Here is a 20,687-nt window from a genome sequence, read left to right on the forward strand (position 1 = left end):
AGCATGTCCTCAGAATCCTACCCGAAACAATCTAAAGATGTTTGAGGTATCAATCACCATCGACATTGGAAATGATGATGTGAACATCTCTTTGTAGGATAATCTTGTGGAGTTTGTACGTCAAGAGTGCACTCAGGCTGTGTTCTCGTTGGAGAGAGGTGGAACTCTGCACCACCTTCATTTCCAAATGGTCACTCGCATACTGTCAACCTCTATAATATCAGTAGGTAAAACTATGAGGCGTTATTTGATGTGGAATGTCAATAAGCCGCCGGGGGCTATTGTCATGTGCCATGCATTGCGCCAGATAAAGAAGCATACGTTTGAAGGAATGGTAGGTTATTGTCTCAAAGATCTACATAAACCTCACTTTCGCTTTCATGCACACAATGTTTTTGCTGAAGAAATCTCCCGAGGCGAACACTGTAAGCACAATTTGGGCAGGGTGACTTGAAAAATAGGGTTTGTCTACTGTGAATATTTTTGAGAGGGCTTTTGTATACATGGAAAACTATATACTCAACAAATGGATAGTGACCCTTGGTGTTACTCTTCTAAAAATGATGAGAAGTGGAAAATATTTCCCTAGTGCTCAATGGATCATTTCGAAGGCAAGCAATGGAATGGATTCTAGCAGAGCTCGTGCAGTGTGGAAGTGCTTGAAGAGTCTTGAGCTTGCTGACATCTCCGACATAAGAAAAGTGTTCTTCAGAGATCACTACATCGAAGGTGAGTCTGCCAAGTATTTTCTTCCGAAGCCATGTGAAGCACAGCAAGAAGATGATCCAGAAGCCCTCCTGCGAAGTGAAGACGATGGAGTTCCACTTGGTGGCTACAATAATCCAATCATCGTGGAGGACAACCCTCTTGATGTCGACCTTGCAGGAGCCATACATAAATTCCTCTGAAGAGAAAGCTGCAGAGTTCCTCATAGCCATCAGCGAGGGAGATGAGTTCATCTCAATACCGCCAAAGCTTGACCTTAGTGGAGAAGCCTTTGTTTCCTTGTAACATTCGCTGGATATTTATGTACACAAATAAAACTTCTAGTGGATCAATAAAACAAAGTTTGCTTTCGTTTCCGTCTTTTCTATTTAAAATATCTTAAATTTCCCGTTGGATTAAGTGACATGCCACATCGGTACACGATATTCGGTATCCTAAGGTACCTGTTGGAAAATAATTTACAAAAATGCACCACTCACAAAAATCTCAATATGCACCAATCACAAAAATCTCAATATATTTAATGGAAATGCAAAACAACATTTTGGTGCCCTATTTTTGTAGAGCTCTTCCAAATTGGGCACCTACATGCTAGTTTTTTTTTTAATTAACTGGAATTAGAGAGTACAACACAACACACACCCATTCGTGCCACCACTTACACAGTGAGGGCTTGAATTCATGACCTACATGCTAGTTTTCGGTTCTCTTAATTAATCTTAGCAAAAACTAAAGGTTTCAACAAATTAAAAATGAATCGAAGGTTTTTCCCGTGTGCTTCAAAGAGGACTTGACCTTTCAGGGATGCTTGATAAAACAATGTTGTTATGTACATAAAGGACATACCTAATCTGGCTTGTCAATGTGCATTGTGGATAGGCTATCGATCAATAAAACCCTGTGAGGAGACTTAAGAAGAGAGCTTCGATAAGACACTGCGTTTACTAGCCATTGATTGCTTGTGATGGAGAATCCCACCATAGGATGCGAGACCTCTATCAGGACTACAGGCAAATGCCACACACTCGAATACACAGCTTTAGGTGCGCTCTCATTCTTAGTCAAGCCTCAAGCTCACAGGGGTAGTGCTATCCTGGGCAGAGACCTAGCAAGCAGACCCTACATGGTCTTTTTTTATGATCAAAATTCTCGAGGGTGACTCTGGGAGTCCTTGACATGCATGCGTATGCACGCGTCAATTGCCATTAGCAGCACCAACACGAAATAGCTCAGCCATGCAAATCATTACAAGGCCAGCACCTTCCACAAGGCAGAGAGTGCATCATTAAAAATGCCAAAGCTCACATTGAACAACAAAACACCTCTTGTGGCCAGACAAAACTGGAGTTGAGTTCAAGTATTTAATAAGAGCTCCAAGGGTCCTCTTTCTGGCAGCAGAGGTAAATATTGCACGTCTCCTCTTCTTCCCCAACCCCCCAACCCCGCCCCGTTACGCGAACACTCCCTCCTTCCCTCTGCATCCTAATTACCCCAACTTCTTCGTGGCATCCTAATAACCCCAACTTCTTCATGGCATCCTAATAACCCCAGCCTCTTTGTGGCATCATAATCATCCCATCTTCACAACAAAGCTGAAAAAATTGGCAGCCACACAACTGCTGCTAGAACAGCTTATCTCGACCCAACTGTCAAGGGATCAACAATGCTTTTTCTGTGCCTCTCATCAGGCCGCATCAGAAAGAGGCCACACAAACATACCTTTTGCATCCTATGTGGCCTCAGGACCTCATAATCTTATCATTCAGGAATCAGAACTCACTTGGTATTTGCATTCTGCCATGTCTAGAAAGGGCAGCTATGAAGATAAGCTGATTCTGGTCTATCCCCATCATGCAGCATAAGTTACTAGCAATGACATCCCCAACATTCTTTGAACACGTAACCTAAGGCATGTACACCATAAGCCATAGGCAAGCTACAGAGCGTGACAGCAGCATTGAAGCTCAGTATCACGTGTACAGGATTGAAACTGATGAAGATTGCATACAAGCAATTGTCTTTGAAAACAATAGATTCACAGATGACCACAAACAACAACAATTACTAGTTCTTCTTTACTTCCACCAGTTACTCCAAAAACATATCAAACATTCATGGTGGACAACATTACACATTGACATAATTAAAGAAGCACGTAAAACTTACGAGTACAAAAAAACTGCCAAAACATAGCTTAGCATGTAATACAGCCTCTACGAGACCCAAAACTTGGAAATTCTCACTTACATTCTGCATTGCCATGTGATACACAACATAGCAGAATATAGAATTAAGATGACTAATGATGAGCATGTGGAAGTTTCTAAAAACATCTGTAAAAGCGCAAACTAGGTGGTGACCATCATTAAACCTTCAAGATATACACATCAGCAATATGCAGGCATTAGATTCCATGACAAGTTCTGACCTTTTCCTCTCTCTTTCACGATGCAGTCAATACTCACAGTCACTTGTAGTCAAATGTGGGCATAGCAGGCCCTGATGAAGTCTCAAAAGATCCCAATGATTCCCCTGACGTAACCGAAGGGACAGTAGGGTCCTCTTTCTTCCCGCCAAAAAACCCTCCAGTCCATGATTTCCATCCCGATTCACTGGTGCTCGCAGAGGCAGCAGGGAAAACTTCACCTGTATTGAGGCCAGGGTTGGGACTGGGGAAGCTTGGTGAGCTGGTTTCGAACGCCGTAGCAGGCTCGGCAGCCTCATCCTTTTTGCTGCCGAAGAGACCTCCCATCCAGGAGCTCCAGCCGGACTCCCCGCCAGCATTAGGGCTGGGTTTAGGGCTTTCTTGTACATGAAACCCTTGCCCAGGGACGCCTGCAGGTATGCCGGCATAAGGGACCCCCGCAGGCAAGCCCATGGGCTGTTCAAGTGGAGGCGGGGGCATCTGAGCCATGTTGGCAAGGACCCTGTTGATCATGAGGCCAGCCCCTTCGATGAGGGCCAGGAGTACACCACCAAACATGGCAGAGCGGGAGGCGGCCCTCGCGCCGTGGCGCATCTGCAGAAAGCCGCCCGTGGCGGCCCCTGCAAAAATAGAGTTCCAGGGGTCCTCTTTCTGTCGGAGGTAGACCATGGAGCAATCGAACACAGAGAAGAGGCCCCCCCAGACGGCGAAGCTGCCGCCGACGCGCGGCGCATTCATACGGACAGCCTGGGTACCGCCCAAGAGGCGTTCCCCCTTGGGCGAGTTCTTCATGCCCTTGATCAGATGGAAGACGGAGCCCCCCACTGCCCCCATTCCAAAGGCTCCCCCGACGTCGTCCAAAATCCTGTCAGGGCAGGGCTCCCGGGACTGATCCGGCGCAGCCATCTCCCGCAAAGAATCGGCCTCCTTCTTCTTTTTCTTTCTTCTCTACTTAGCGTAGCCCCCTTCGTCTTCTCCGCTTTTTGATGTAAACTGAAATTTTTAGGGCAGAAACCGCACTGATTTATAATTATCAGTAAATAAATGACTAAATCAATGCATCAAAGAGTATTCTCCAAGTTTTTTCTCCTAATGGTGGCTGGCTACTTAATATGTGGCAAACATCTTTGTTTTAAATGTGGTATATTCCAAAGTATCTTCTAATTCTTCTGTTCTTGTAGATGACCGCATGAATTACGCGTGTCAATTACTCGTGTTGCATGGTGTACATGTGTCAACCTGCTTATGCATTATGGATTCATGCATGATGCCATAATGCATAAAGGCTTCATGCATAGAGCCATAATGCATAAAGGCTTCATGACTCTTGATCATCAGGTATTCAATAAGTTAACCATAAAGAAGAACTACTCCATTGCTAGGATACATGAGGATTTAGATAGATTTCATGGTGCCATATTTACTAAGTTGACTTGAAGTCTCAAGGTTAGAGTAAGGAGAAGGATTTCCAAAGACTACCTTTCATACCCTGCAAAGACATTTTGAATTTATTTAGTGATGCCATTTGGATTGACAAATATCCTTGCTACCTTGAATTGGTTAATGCGAGACATCTTCAAGGAACACGCTTCTCCAAAAGAAAGCACGTGTTATGGTGGCGAGCAATGTCCTCCTCTTCTCCTGTTGTGCTGGCTGACCAACCACTTGATTCTAAAAGTACCAAAACAACAAGATAAGCGTTGATACTTACAAAGTAGACATAACATCAAATGAAACATACAAGATAAGCGTCACATGCAGTGCTCAAGCTCTGGGTTGCGAAGATACCCACACGTGCATCGAGGAAGAAAATGGAATAAAGAGTTAGAGTTGTTTTTTGAACTCGGGTATGGATCTAGTTGATTGGCCTTGTTGGTCCTCAGCGGATGAGTCCATGACTCTTTTTTTATGGATCTGTTGGTTGTTCTTGTTGATCTCCAACGGAGAGTCCATCTAGATTTTTCTTATATGATAATATTTCTGGGTACTATGAGCTAGGAACTATTGAAAAGGCCCCTCAGTGAACAGGTGGTGAGCATTCTGGTTACCAGGCCCTTTCACAAGGTTCGTTAAAACAGTCTCTTTCCATAGCATAATAATGCCAAAGACAAGATAGGGCTATTCTAAAGCACACCATCCACGGTGAGATTGAAAGAATGACCCTTAGGGCCATTCTACCACCCATGATGTGCTTTAGAATGGCTATCCTCTTATATGGTCGTCTTGTTTTGTTGTGCATGCCATGTTTGCCTCGGCATGCCTGAGCGCTCTCGTAGACGGACGAAGGTGTCATCGCCTTCGCAGCTTCCTATCGAACCTCCTCCTCCATAGCTGTGCTAGACTCCAACAAGGAAAACGTGCCTCCTCAAATCCTTACGCGTCTTGAAGGTCTAGCCGGTTTAGAAAATTTGAAAGGTGTCAAACGCAAAGCTCGCTCCTCTGGTATGTAAATCTCTGCGTTCATCTTCTGTATGTTTTCCTCTCTTTGGTATGTATTTTTCTGTTCCTTTGTCTGCACATGTTCCTTTGCTTTCCTGTGCTTTTTTTTGGTGCATATTTCCATGCATGTTTGTGTGTGATCATTTCTGAACATCTTCCTGTATTTGTTTTTGAATATGCTCATCGACATGTTCATGTGCATGTTTCTCTACGTTTCTTTTCGTCTGCATGTTTCTATGTGATCATCGGTACATCTTTTTGAAAATCCAGGACTATATATGTTTGTGAATATGCTTCGTGTGCATGTTTCTGTGCGTTTTTTATTTCTTCTACTTCTTTGCAGGGAGTTCGGAAACCTCGTGTGCTACAACAAAGTGGAAAAAGAGTGCAGATACTGTTGGCCCCCGTGCTGTGCACCTAACCGAGCCACCCGCAGCATGTCCTCAGAATCCTACCCAAAACAATCTAAAGATGTTTGAGGTATCAATCACCATCGGCATTGGAAATGATGATGTGAACATCTCTTTGTGGGATAATCTTGTGGAGTTTGTACGTCAAGAGTGCACTCATGCTGTGTTCTCGCTTGAGAGAGGTGGAACTCTGCACCACCTTCATTTCCAGATGGTCACTCGCATACTGTCGACCTCTATAATATCAGTAGGTAAAACTGTGAGGCGTTTTTTTGATGTGGAATGTCAATAAGCCGCCGGGGGCTATTGTCATGTGCCATGCATTGCGCCAGATAAAGATGCATACGTTTGAAGGAATGGTAGGTTACTATCTCAAAGATCTTCATAAACCTCACTTTCGCTTTCATGCACACAATGTTTTTGCTGAAGAAATCTCCCGAGGCCGAACACTGTATGCACAATTTGGGGGGGGGTTTCTAATTTTTGAGCAAAACCATCTAAGCATTTGAGCAAATTGGATCAGAATGTAGTTTTTTTGTGTCAAAGTTTATGAAAACAATCCAAGTGTATGGACCCCTTTTGTGAATAAAGGGGTCATATTGCTTAAGAAAAGAAATGGATATCCTCATTTCTGACTAAACAAGTTTTCTAACTCTTGAAGTTCATGAAATGAGGCCATGATTATGAAACCGTTTTGTAAATGAAGGGTCCATATTGCTCAATAAAAGAAGTGGTTATCCTTGTAAACTAATAAACCACAACAACCAGTTTTGTGATTGTAAAATCATCCTACAAGGCGTCCCATCACAATTCTCACAATTATCAAGTATCAAGTATAGAAATAGCCCAAAGTTTCCATAAGGAGTAATGAAAAAGACTCCAAAACACTATTTTGGTGGTTCAAAATCTCCATCGCAAAAAGGATTATTATAATAGTCCTTTCAAATTTTGTTCAACATCATGAAGGTGTGCAATCTGCAAAAACCAGGCCTTGAGGCATGCAAGATAATGTTGTGAAGATCTCTTTTGTACTCAAGTTAGCTTGGTGACCAAAAATATTATCTTTTCTATCCATATAAGTAATATGTAAATAATATAGCCCAATTTTAAGTCAAATACACTCACAATATTTTCTATTTTGCTATTTGTTGTATATTCCAATACATGCTCATATTATTTCAAATAAGTTTTCTACCTATGCAAATGAAAATGAAGACATGATTTATCACATAGAAGACATGTTCAAACTTTTGTGATGTAAAATCATCCTTCAAAATGTCCTACCACAATTATCAAGTGGAGAATAATTAGCACACTATCCTTGTGGTTCAAATTACTCATGGAAAAAAGGATTTCTTATATCCAATCCAAGGTACAAAAGGAAATGTAACAAATATAGCCAAATTTTAAGTCAATATTTTACACTCATAGTTTGGTATTTTGCTACTAGATGTGTTGAGTTCATGTTATTTCAAATAAGTTTCCTACAAAGCGTCTTGCCACAATTATCAACAAGTAGAGAAACAAACCAAAAATTTACACAAGGAGAAATGCAAAAGGCTCCAAAAACATTGTTCTTGTGGTTCAAAATCTTCATGGAAAAAAGGATTATTATAGATATCTTTTCATTTTGTATTCAACATCATGAAGGTTCAGTCTTCAAAAAAATAAGCGCACTCCAATTGGTGTTTGAATCCTCCCAAAGAATGATGGTGCAACAACTCCACGTCGATTTTCACGATCCTTTATATTGACAAGCTTGTTACATTTTCCTCCTTGTCCAAGCCAAGCCTGGCAACAACGGACTTGGCTTGTTACAGGAACTCTTCGTAATGCCCAATTTGCATCATGCACTTCATATTCTTGTACACTCTTGGAATCATCATCCTCAAAACTCTCTGTTGCAAATTTAGTACTAGATTTTGAAGACATGGAGTATCTTTTCTTATTTGCATAACTGTACTCAGGGCGGTGACTATCATCCTGACATATATTTGAAGGCATTGACTTTGGCCTTTTCCTTCGCACAGTCTTGTCATCTCCATCATTAAAACATACTTCAGATGCAACACCCATTTCCTTTGCAACATCACTTGTTAGATCAACAACTGTTTTGGCACTAATGTCAATCCGAGATTTTGAAGATCTTTTTTTTTTAAGGTCTCCAGACTCGGCCCACTTCCGATAAACTGGCCCTTCAAAAAAGATGTGTATCTAGCGCTTTGTAAAATTGCATTTGAGAGGTCACTAATAGAGGCATTGTAGAGACCAACATATTTGACATGGTTCAATCCAGCCCTCCAACTACCATGAATAGACTCTGCTAGATTTGTTCGAGGTATCAAGTACTTCTCCTTATCTAACACCATGCCCTTAGGCTTCTCATTTCGACTTCTGCAGCTTGCTCTGTAGAGGCATCCTTCCAGCGTCTACATCGGATTTTAAATTCCTCTTAGCTGCCAACTTTTATACATGCCTTTGCATGGGAATGAAGACTTTGCTCCCAATGGAAAAGGCAAGAACGCTCTTTCCCTTCCATTATATTGTCAGGGCCACCATTGAAAGTGGCACGTACAGCTCTCCAGTTGGCTTGGGACTCATCTGCCATGAACCCTTTGAATTCAGCATTGTCAAACCCTTCTGAAACCATTACTTTGTTGAGAGTATCCCAAAATAGAATTTGTACGTCAGTATCTTCTACCTTGAAGTCACAAGTTGCAATTGTTTGCAACTCTTGGATAAAAGGATTATACACATGGCAAGCCATGGTAGTCCAATCTTTCATTCGCTTCACAAAGTCAAACAACACCCAACAATGACCCAGTTCTCCTCCAGGTCTCATTTTATTTACCAAATCAACCCTTGAACCACCAGAACCTTGGGTAGACATTTTAAATACATGACACCTGCTGAATGAACTATGTTGCAATTGTCCAGGAAACACTACACTTTGAAAATAATTATATCTACAATGTCTTTTCAAGTATAAAATTCCATCTAGCCCATCTGACATAGGTCGAGAGTCACGTCGACCCTCCTCAATCCATCTTGATAATATATACAGAGACATAAAGTTGATCAATATTCATTGTCATAACATAATTTAATAAACCAATGCAATAACAAATGTTATGGTAATTACCTTCTTTTGTCGAGCAAAGGTTCACATTGTTTTAGCAAATCTTGTAGCTCAACATCCGACATGTTAATCCCATCTTGCACATTTTTAGACAATAAAGTTTCCAGAATAATGTCTTGGACAATTATATTTTGTATCCCTTTAGGGCATACAGCACCACCAGCCCTCACCATTTCAGAAACTTTGGTTTTAATGGCATCCTTTGTTCTTCTAGTCAAACCATCTCCAACAGGATGATTATGATGGCCATGGTGTATGACTGCACGAGTAAGATTCACACCATCTCTACATTTTGGCATGCAGAGTAACATTTCACAGTAACATCTCTCCAAGCAAATTGGTGGACGACCACAATGTATACATGATAAGGAGCCATATGATTCAATTGACACATTTGCTGGGGCCACTCTAATCAAATCTCCCATCCCATTTTGTGTCATTCTCGATCCCAATTCTTTTTTTATAACCACAAGTTGCATTTATACAACGGAGGTGACCTCCACATTCCTTTCTACGAACCACACCAGGAAATACTATATTTGTTGTGATAGGATCACTCCAAACATGACCATCAAATTTTGCCTCCGTACCTTTTGTGCGATGTTTCATTGAAGTAGCTGGTAGCTCAAAGAAAACATCACCATTATAAGTAGAAGGCAACTCATCCACAGTGACGTGCATTCCAACCTTCTCATAGGCCTCACGCAATCTGTTCTTTATAGGTAGTTGCATAATAATCTCAATGACACTATGTTGTTTGTCATTCTCAATGTTGCTAGCTGAATCATGTTTCCTTGCCTCATCATTTTTGTTACAAACAGAGTAGAAATCTTTTTTGTTTTCGTGCACTAGAGTCTTCTGAAGTTCATTGTCATCAAGCTTGAATCTTTCTCCCTTCATGGTGAAAATATCACCAAACTACGCATCAAGGTGAAACATTTTGTATCCATCGTCATGGACTTCGTATTGCAGCTCCATTGTCAAATCAGACCCATTATCACCAAAGTGCTGATGGACAGATATGGACCCAAGTGTGAATTGAAAATGGCTAGCAAGCACCATCTCTGACAACACTTCTCTACCTATGGAAGTGCGAACAAACATATGCAAAGATCTATCCTCATTCTGAATTGTGACAGATTCCATAAGAACGGAATGGTTGAGCTATGCAACTCAATGAGATGAAGTCCAAAGGGTGAGATCAAGAGCAGAGTGTTCGTTTCAAGAACTCATTTGAAACAAGAGTCTGCCGCAAGAAAAAATGCTCACAAATGCTATGCACACACTGCCCATTGCTTATACTCACAACTTTGTAAGATAGGTCTTGTGAAAGTCGGCACAAGTGTGACAATGGTACTGAACCATGATGTAAATTTTAGCCATCATTTGTTAACAACAATACTATAATACCATGGACTCTTAGACCTTTTAATCCCCAACCTTTCTTTGACATGTATGGGAGTTATTGCAAGCCATTCTCGCTAGCAATGACATTTCATTATTGCTACATATTCATTTCGACAATTTGATATAAGTATTTTAAAGTTGATAGATAGATATAAATTATAATTGTGGCGAACAAGAAATGGTTGGTCAGCACATCTCTAACCTTTTGAATATAAATTATGATGTTAAAAATATGCCGAAAGACTATTTCATCGATTAAAGGGGTCTATTGGACTCTATCTTTCATCAATTATTAATGAAAGGTAGAGGCCAAAATAGACACCTTTCGTCGAGACGAAAGGGGTCTATGGGCCTCTATCTTTCATGAACCATTAATTAAATATAGAGGTTAATAGACCCCTTTCGTTGACGAAAGGGGTCTATTGGCCTCTATATTTAATTATTCTCTCCAAAAGGGGTCTATTGGCCTCTATCATTAATTGAATATTAATCAAAAAGATATTTAATTGTATGTCGACCTCACACAGTAAAATTATCAACCTCACAATTATGAAAAATTATCAACCTCACACAGTAATGATGTTTAATTAAATGATCACTCATCATTGCTGCATTCTCATTAGCAATCGAATTCGTATGATAATCATTATAAGTCATGGTTCCTATTAACATCATAGTTTGGTAGCATTTTTATAGCCAGTATGTCGTCCCGTCATGGTGAATAAAATAAACGCATTGATTGTAATGATTTAAAATAATAAAAACGACAACGAAATGTGTCTAAAATTAAAGCCAATAGACCCCTTTCGTCGACGAAAGGGGTCTATTGGCCATTCATTTTCATGAGAGCCCTTGGATGAATTATGGATTGGATCGGTCATCGTCGCCTCTCGAGCTCTGCGACGCACCGCCCTCGCCCTTGTGACTTGCGACCCACCCGCACGCCGCCCCCCTTTCCCGCGCCCTCGTGTCTCTCTCTAGTCTAGGCTCTCATGAAAATAAATGGCCAATAGACCCCTTTCGTCGACGAAAGGGGTCTATTGGCCTTTAAATTTTCTTAAGGGCTCATGAAAATGAAAAGCCAAAATACCCCTTTCGTCGACGAAAGGGGTATTTTGGCCTTTCGTTTTCAATCTTCAAATTTTGGTCTCCCGCTCTCTCCCGCTATCTCGCTCTGCCTCCCGCTCTCTCTCGCTATCTCGCTCTGCCTCCTGCTCTCCCTCGCTCTCCCTCCCGCTCTGCCCCCCGCTCTCCCTCCCCCGCTCTCCCTCCTGCTCTCCCTCGCTCTGCCTCCCGCTCCCTCCCGCTCTGCCCCCCGCTCTGCCTCCCCCGCTCTGCCTCCCTCGCCCTCGCTACCTCCCACTCTCCCTCGCTCTGCCTCCCGCTCTGCCTCCCCCGCTCTCCCTCCCGCTCTCCCTCCCTCGCTCCCGCTCTACCTCCCGCTCCCTCCCTCCCTCGCTCCTGCTTTGCCTCCCTCGCCCTCGCTCCTGCTTTGCCTCCCTCGCCCTCGCCCGCTCCCGCTCTCCCTCCCTCGCTCCCGCTCTGCCTCCCCCGCCGCTCTGCCTCCCGCTCTGCCTCCCTCGCTCCTGCTCCCTCCCTCCCTCGATCTCGCTTTGCCTCCCTCGCCCTCGCTCTGCCTTTCTCCCTCCCTCCCTCCCGATCAGGCGTTCCCCTGGCCGTTTGGTGCATCATGAACTCCTCCCCATGTGCTTGGCGCGACGTCGAGAGGTGCTGACAAAAGGGGTCGTTGCATCTATGGACGGCGTATCGACCTGAAACACGTAGCGCTTGGGGTTACGTGAAATCACAAACGGGTCTCATGGCCACGCAAGTCTGAAGTCCGCACCACCACAAGCAGTGAAAGGTATGCACACGTCGGAACTTGGCTATTGAAGCTAGATCATTAATTATGGATTCTTTCAATTTGTTTTGCATATCTTTATACGCGACCTCCAACAATGTGGTGCACATGGCATAATAGGATGGAATTATAGAGTTTTCACCATGATTGCAAGGATCTATGCCATGAAGGATAATGAAGAATATTAAATGATAACCTAGAGCAGCATACTATGTTTGCAGCATCAACTTGGATATTTTGAAGTTCGATACCTCTCGAGGCTTCTATGATTGTTGGTTGCCTATTTTGAGTAGTAGAAGAGACTCAGTAGGAGTTTTATGATCAAGATTCTTTGTGCTTTCCCCCAATATCTCCCTTATGATATTAGGGAGGTTTTTAGTACGTATTTTTTGAATTAAAGATGTTTAAAATGCAAAAAGACACGTCTTTTCTAGTCAGTCATTGCAAATTGGTTGACTAGATTATTATTGCACAGTGAACATATATACCAAGCTGTATAAACAAAATACACTGTGTGGTTTAAGGGCACATCATGTTGTTTTCCTATACACCACATGATATTGACATATGTATGCATAGTACTTGGAGATTTTTCGCTTCCCTTTTAGACACATGCACTATTATGAAAATAAAGCAAGGAGATGAGGAGGCCTTAGGAGACACAACATAGTATATTCGAGATATTGTACGCTTTTAAGGTTAATAACTTGTTCTTGTATGCTTAATAACTTTTTCTTGTATGCTTTTGTTGTCCAGCTAGTCTCCTCAAGCCCCATCATCTCGTCAAGTGCAACTTCAATTAGCAGCATCACGATCAAGCTTCAGGTATTTTCTATTTTGAAGCCTCTTGGGGTTTCTTTGTATGCTATTGAAGTAATGCTGAGACTTAATTGACCTTGTAAGTCTATTCTATGCCATGCGATGACTTCTTTTTTTAAATGCATCTTTGTCACATTGGCAGGATGGTAAAATTAAGAACTTCTGAGAGGAGGGGGAGAGGTGGAAGAGGAGAACGAGGAGGCAAGAGAGGTGGAAGGACAAGTAGCAAGAGAAGTTTGCAAGTGGAATCTACACCAAATTTAGAGATTCAAAAAGAGGTTGAAATTGGAGTTGAAGAGGATAAGGAGATGGAAGACTTTGAAGACACTACTATAATTGTGGAGGAATCTTCTAAGAAGAGAAAGAAAGAGGATAAACAACTGGATGAGGAGTTTGAGCAAGAGTTTCTTGCTGCACTTGATATTGGCCAAGGGAAGGCTGTTAATGAATCTCTTGCAATCAATCCTGGAAAGATTGCTCCCTTGATCCCATTATGTCGTTGTGTTGTAAACACAAGAGTGAGAGGCCTACGAACTGATATGGATAGCCTATAGCAAGCTCTAGAGGCAGAAAAATATATTCAACAGAAAGGAATGTTTATTTTATCTACAACACTTTCGGATGGTGTTTCACAAGAGGTGACAGATGAAATTGAACAATCATGGGATTCTTGTTGGAGGGATGTAAATGCAAAATTTGAGGCACAGATTGTTGATGATGCTGATTGGTCATTTTTGTCTCGAAAGATGTTTTTTGTGTGGGAGGGGAATCACTGTACTGTTGCATGGATGTCTCTAATTGAGGAGAAATTCAAGACATCAAAGGCATGGCATATTTGAGTTTTAGCAAGTTTTATTAGAGAAAGAAACAGAAATGAAGCTAATAGCTGCTCTTCAAAGGTTCAATCTGTAAGTGCAAGTTCTTGCTTATATGTGTTACCTTTTTTCGAGCTTTTAAGGGTTTTGTGAATAATTCTTAATATGTTTGAAGCTATGTATTTTTTATTTTTCAGCCTTAATGAAACAGCAATTATTAAAACAAATCTCAAGGATTATTTGTACAACACGAAGACAATGTGTTCGTGTGATAAGAATGAGTACTTATCACTTTTTTCTGAGGAAGGAAAAAAGACACTTGAAAAGCATAGGGCAAATGAATGCAGTAAAGGATCAAGTACTTGGTATCCTTTGACATCTCTGATGCTAGGGAGAATGGTATTTGCAGTAAGTTTCATACCATTTGTCATGGATGTCTTTTAAATTAGAACTAACTAATTCATTGTACTCATTCATCTCTTTGGAATATATTTTAGCCACTATACAAGCAAGATTATGAGGCAAAGCTAAAGGAACTTCAGCCAAATTTGAGTGTTGCTGATATGGAGAAAGCACTTAAAAGTATTCGAAAGGATGTGAATCTCAAGTATGGTCAAAAAATGATCAAGGTATGATTAATTTAATGATTCTTAACATAAAGTTGACTTTTTAAAGTGTTCAAGTGTTTTTTGAGATTGGTCATATGATGTTTGTTTACAAAATGATCAAGGTATGGGATATGCATGTATTGTATGATTAAAAAATACAGTTGAGTGTGACGATTGCATGTATTGTTTATATGTAGATTCTGTCTATTGTCAAACCAACAAATGGTGAAGATTGGTTTAATATCTTGTGGAGCCTCCCATTTGATGATAAATCATCCATTGTCACATTGGAAAAGTTGTATAACATCTCCATTGCAAAAGTCTCAAAGGAGACACAACTAGCAACCCTCAGAATCTTAGGGTCAGATTCAAATTTGAGAACAAGTTATGGGATGCCAAAAGCTGATAGAGAATTCATAAAGTGGATGGCGAAAGAGGCATGGATGGATCAGTTGCTTTGTGAATCTGAGAGGTTACTCTCTCAGGTCTTGGTTGCTAGTCAACAAGCTAGCTTTGTGCTTTCTCAAGATCCTACGTTGAGAGAGTATTTTGGGGAAATACAAGCAATGAACAGACTTGAACTTTATGAAGATTTAAAGGATTCAATGACTGTTGCTACAGCTGCAAACAGGACAAATGGAGATGACGAGGGTATCTCGATGATTGGTATTTAGGTAAGCAATACATGTTTTTTCCTTTTCAATTAAAAATCCATCCTTAAGTATTTCGCTTTTGTACTAAGACTCTTATTGTATGCAGATTCTTGCAATCCTTAAAAGCTGTTGGTAAGATTGAAAAATTGTTGCCCATATGTCGAGTATGGACAAAAATTCACGACTTAAAATTCTGTATGTACTCTCCAAACATGATAGAAAAAGAAGGGAAGCAAGTGCTCTCTGAGTGGGAGAGAAAGAACTGCACGTGGTGGCTCGATATGAAAAAAGGATGTTGCATCGAGGAGGAGGTAGAGCTGTACACACAGCATAAAAAGGGAGAGATGGGTTCATCAAGCTCAAATTCAGTCCATGAGGATGATGCAGTCATTGAGGTTCAAAAAACACTTGAGAAGATGACTAAAAAGGACAAAGATTCAAGTATGGAACTAAAGAAGGGTGGTAGGCCACCAAAAAATCCTGGTACTAATAATGGCAAGTTCTCTTGATCTTTTTTCAAGCTGTTATTTGTTTGTGTAACATATGTTGTTATCACTTTGTGTCTTTACATATGTGGTGTGGGTACAAATGTGCAGGTACTGCAGTCTACACCCATTTTGAAAGGATGTAAATGGAAAGATAGGTCTGTCCGCTTTTTGTACATTCCATTGACCTCTCTAACTTTGAATCAGAGTGGCACATGTGATGCTTCACATTGCAAGGTTTGGTGCTATGATTATGTCGAGTTTGGAAAGCAATTGTCTGTCTCAAACTTCACACAAGCCTATATAGACATGAAGGAATACTTTGTGGGTCTTGGAGGTGAAAGAAAAACAAGAAATGGTAACAGTGTTGCTTGGGCTATAGATTTTGTCATTATTGATCTGCCTACACAGCTAGAAGCTCTTGGAGTAGAGGATTCCACATCTCCGTCTTGGAATTTATTAACAGAGGACCATGAACGCTACTCCTTGCTAGTAGCGGCCACAGTTGTTTCAGATTCTGGCTGGATCCTAGTTATGTGTGCTCCTCATGTTCTTCATTTGGTTGAGCGTTATGCTAGGATCAGTAGATTGGAGTTTGCATGTCGAATGTACATGCAATGCTTGGATGCATATTGCACAATCAAAGTTGGTGGTATTGATCATAAGGTGAGACAATTGTCATACAATGACCTGTTGAAAGAATTTATGCTCTCGTATAATGAAATGGCTTGTACTAAGTATATGTTTAATTCTTTTCTTATCTTTAGGTGGATGTTGTGGTTTTATGCCTTCTTCATCGGGCTGGTATGTCTTGTGTTTGTAATCCTGCCGTGGTTGGTACCAAATTGGGCATTGCTTTTGGAAGTAGTTTGTTTCATCATTATTTACCAACAAGTGAGCAGACTATAAAACATGGAGAGAGTATTCCATGGAGAGGTGCATTGGAGAAGGCTCCATGCATGATGTTGTACTTCTTGGAGTTCTTGTGTCCAATTTCTGGACATGTGGTGGACTTAGGTGCTGGGAGGACTGGTTCTATGCAAAAAGCATGCGTGCATTCTGGGAGAGCATGCTTATCTATTGAGAATTATCCTGACATTTGCAATTCTATATTGCAACCATTTTTGGATGGACAGAAAGGAAAGGGAAATGTGTTAAGCAACTATGGGACTCTAAATGATTCCGAAGATGTGGAAATGGTTGTTAATCTTCTAGACGACTAGTAAGTATGTTACTCTTGTGTTTTATCTTTTTAAACCTATTTGTTGGAGAATATTATTATCAATGAGGCATTGATATTGATTGATCTATTTTAGCTTTTTGCCTTCTTATGCAGGTGCTATGGCTGAGATGATGTGTAATGACATTGCATTCAATGCCCCCATCAAAGAGAGAAGGCATCGTCGCAATATCTATGTGGATGACATCAGTAAAGAAGATTGAGTCTAGTGATTTGACATGAGCTTTTCCCTTCAAGCAATTCATTTTGCTTGTGATGCCCTAGTATTGAACATGCATAACTTTTGTGGTGTCTTGCACCTATTTCATTTGCTAGAGATGTAGTAATCATATTGAAGAACTATTAGTACATCATGTGAGTACCCACCATGAATATTAATCTCAATATCGCATATTCAATTTTGAGCATGTTGGTTTCATAAAACTTTTTCTATTTGCTAGAGATGTGACAATCATGTCATATCTTAATTAAGGTTTGCATGTCAAAACTATGAGTTGTGTACAAATGATCATCATGGTGAATTGAATCTTGAAGTATCTCCTTGATGCAACTAATAAATGTTTTGGCATAGATGCATGCAAATTTGCACCCTAAATTCTTCACCATGTGACTTGCAATCATTTCATCATCACTATCTATCATGATAGTATGAATGATGGATGATGTAGGTGGAGGGTGTTGAAATAAAGTAGACATGAAAAGTAGTTTTGTGAATAAAGGGATCTTATAAGCCCTAAATACTATTGGAAAGAAATGTAATTAAATGTATATAGCATCTTTGTAGGGTAGTTTTATGACTAAAGGGTGTGTGATGTTAGCGGCATCTTTGTGGGGTAGAAATGTATATAGTATCTTCTTGGGGTAGTTTTATGACTAAATGGTGTGTGATGTTATGATAAAATTGTCTACGAAATCACAATATAGGCCATGCTCAGAAAAATGTGCTCAGACCAAGACGCTCAGAGAAAAGACGTACCCCAATTTGGGTAGGGTGACTTGAAAAATAGGGTTTGTCTCACGCCACTGAATATTTTTGAGAGGGCTTTTGTATACATGGAAAACTATATACTCAACAAATGGACAGTGACCCTTGGTGTTACTCTTCTAAAAATGATGAGAAGTGGAAAATATTTCCCTAGTGCTCAATGGAAAACTATATACTCAACAAATGGACAGTGACCCTTGGTGTTACTCTTCTAAAAATGATGAGAAGTGGAAAATATTTCCCTAGTGCTCAATGGATCATTCCGAAGGTAGGCAATGGAATGGATTCTAGCAGAGCTCTTGCGGTGTGGAAGTGCTTGAAGAGTCTTGAGCTTGCTGACATCTCTGACATAAGAAAAGTGTTCTTCAAAGATCACTACATCAAAGGTTAGTCTGCCAGGTATTTTCTTCCGAAGCCATGTGAAGCACAGCAAGAAGATGATCCAGAAGCCTTCCTGCGAAGTGAAGACGATGGAGTTCCACTTGGTGGCTGCAATAATCCAATCATCGTGGAGGACAGCCCTCCTGATGTCGACTCTGCAGGAGCCATACATAAATTCCTCTGAAGAGAAAGCTGCAGAGTTCCTCATAGCCATCAGCGCGAGGGAGATGAGATCATCTCAGTACCGCCAAAGCTTGACCTTAGTGGAGAAGCCTTTGTCTGAGTCTTGCAGTTCGCTTTCCTTATAACGTCCGCTGGATATTTATGTACACAAATAAAACTTCTAGTGGATCAATAAAACAAAGTTTGCTTTCGTTTCCGTCTTTTCTGTTTAAAATATCTTAATTTTCCCACTGGATTAAGTGACATGCCACATCGGTACAGGATATTCGGTATCCTAAGGTACCTGCTAGAAAATAATTCACAAAAATGCACTAGTCACAAAAATCTCAATATGCACCAATCACAAAAATCTCAATATATTTAATGGAAATGCAAAACAACATTTTGGTGCCCTATTTTTGTAGAGCTCTTCCAAATTGGGCACCTACATGCTAGTTTTTTTTATTATTAACTGGAATTAGAAAGTACAACACAACACACACCCATACATGCCACCACTTACACAGTGAGGGCTTGAACTCATGACCTATGCTAGTTTCGGTTCTCTTAATTAATCTTAGCGAAACTTAAAGGGGCTAGGAACACTCAATCCTTCTCCTAGACTATAGCAAACCTTTGGCATTCAATTAATGTTTGACAATTGCTTCTTTAAAGAGTGTAGGCCATCCTCAAAAACTTTGCAAGCAGTCATGTTCTTGGCGAAGTGTCCTCCACCTACGCAAAAATGGGCTTGCTCAATCCACCACCCCCAAACATCAAGGGTGTCCAATGATTCTTGAGACACGTTAGATACTACAAAAGATTCATAATATTATATGTCGACACAGCAAGACCCTTGTACAGACTACTTGTTATCTTTGAGTGGATATATGAGTGTCAAAAATGACACTCTCAAGAAAGCCTTAGCAAGTGCACTAATCCTAAGATCTCCCAACTATGATATTATCTTCCACGTGCACATTGATGCCTTGGATTTTGAAATTGGCTACGTATTGGCACAACCAAGAGAGCATAACATGGATTTCTCTGTTTTTATAGCCGCAATTAATGTAGAACATAACTACACAACCACATAAAGAGGACTCACAATGGTCTACACTATAAGGAAATACTGCCATTGTCTTTTGGTGAACAAATTTATGATTTTCATAGACCATCAGGCACTTCTCTACTTGGTCGATAAGCCTTGTGCTACATGAAGGATAACCTCATGGCTTTCGATGGCTTTTGATCTTGCTAGGGTTCAATTTCATTGTGACTATGTGGAAGGGCTCAGAGCATGTGCATGCTAGCAACTTATCACGCATCCTTAATGAATTGCTAGTCAGAGTGGAGGATGAACTACCAGACATCACACTATTCAAACTTTGCATTGTTTCAGAATGGGATGAAGAGATCGTCCACTATTTGGCTAATGGTAGTCTCCCCCCAGGAGAGACACCTGCATGATTACTTGGTACTAGCCCGGCCAGCTACCCTTGATGCATGCTGCAAATCGGCAATCGAATATGAAGGTAACATGTTAGAATTGCCACAACCTGAAGATGTTAGAACATCAGCAGCAGCAGCAACCACGACTTCCCGTGTCTCGAGTCATCAAGAAATTGGAACTCGAAGTAAACAAGTCCTGTGGATGAGCTCAGCAATGCCATATTGAAGAAATTAAAGATAAGGGAAGGAAGAGAGATGTCGGGGCAATGGACATAGTCACCTTTACCCCCGCAGGGAACTAGTGTGGTGCTCCATGTGCAGACTAAACCATACCACCACTGAATGTCCGCACAGTTAAGGACAAGACCATTACTATATTGTGCACATTGGGCAATCATGACACATCATCATGTAGACTTCCAAGGTTTCAAAATATAGCACAACTGCAACCAAATAGAGCCCCGGTGGCCTTGCCTGCACCACCTGTGCAAACCACTGCCACTGTTGTATAACCCAACCCTTCTTACTTACCTAGGGGGATGTTTCGGGTATAAGACACTTCGCCCTTGCCACCACCAGTTCTACCGCCACAACCACCACCACAGGCCAAGATCAATCAAGTAGTGATTGAAGAGCCATCAGAAGATATTGAACTGGCGAGGGAACTAGAATTTAGTGGG

General features: G+C 41.0%; 1 protein-coding gene across 1 annotated transcript; it reads right to left on the bottom strand.

The window, feature by feature from the left end:
* Positions 1–2,866: 2,866 nt before the first annotated feature.
* LOC147626925 (mitochondrial import inner membrane translocase subunit TIM17-1-like) lies at positions 2,867–4,164 on the bottom strand. Its single transcript, XM_086815477.1, has one exon. The coding sequence runs from the start codon at positions 4,055–4,057 to the stop codon at positions 3,194–3,196; it is 864 nt and encodes a 287-aa protein (XP_086671603.1). The 5' UTR covers positions 4,058–4,164; the 3' UTR covers positions 2,867–3,193.
* Between the last annotated feature and the right edge of the window lie 16,523 nt (positions 4,165–20,687).

This window comes from Cibotium barometz, chromosome 21 (genome assembly GCF_041138505.1).
Source record: "Cibotium barometz isolate CiBa-2024 chromosome 21, ASM4113850v1, whole genome shotgun sequence".
Lineage (NCBI taxonomy): Eukaryota > Viridiplantae > Streptophyta > Polypodiopsida > Cyatheales > Cibotiaceae > Cibotium > Cibotium barometz.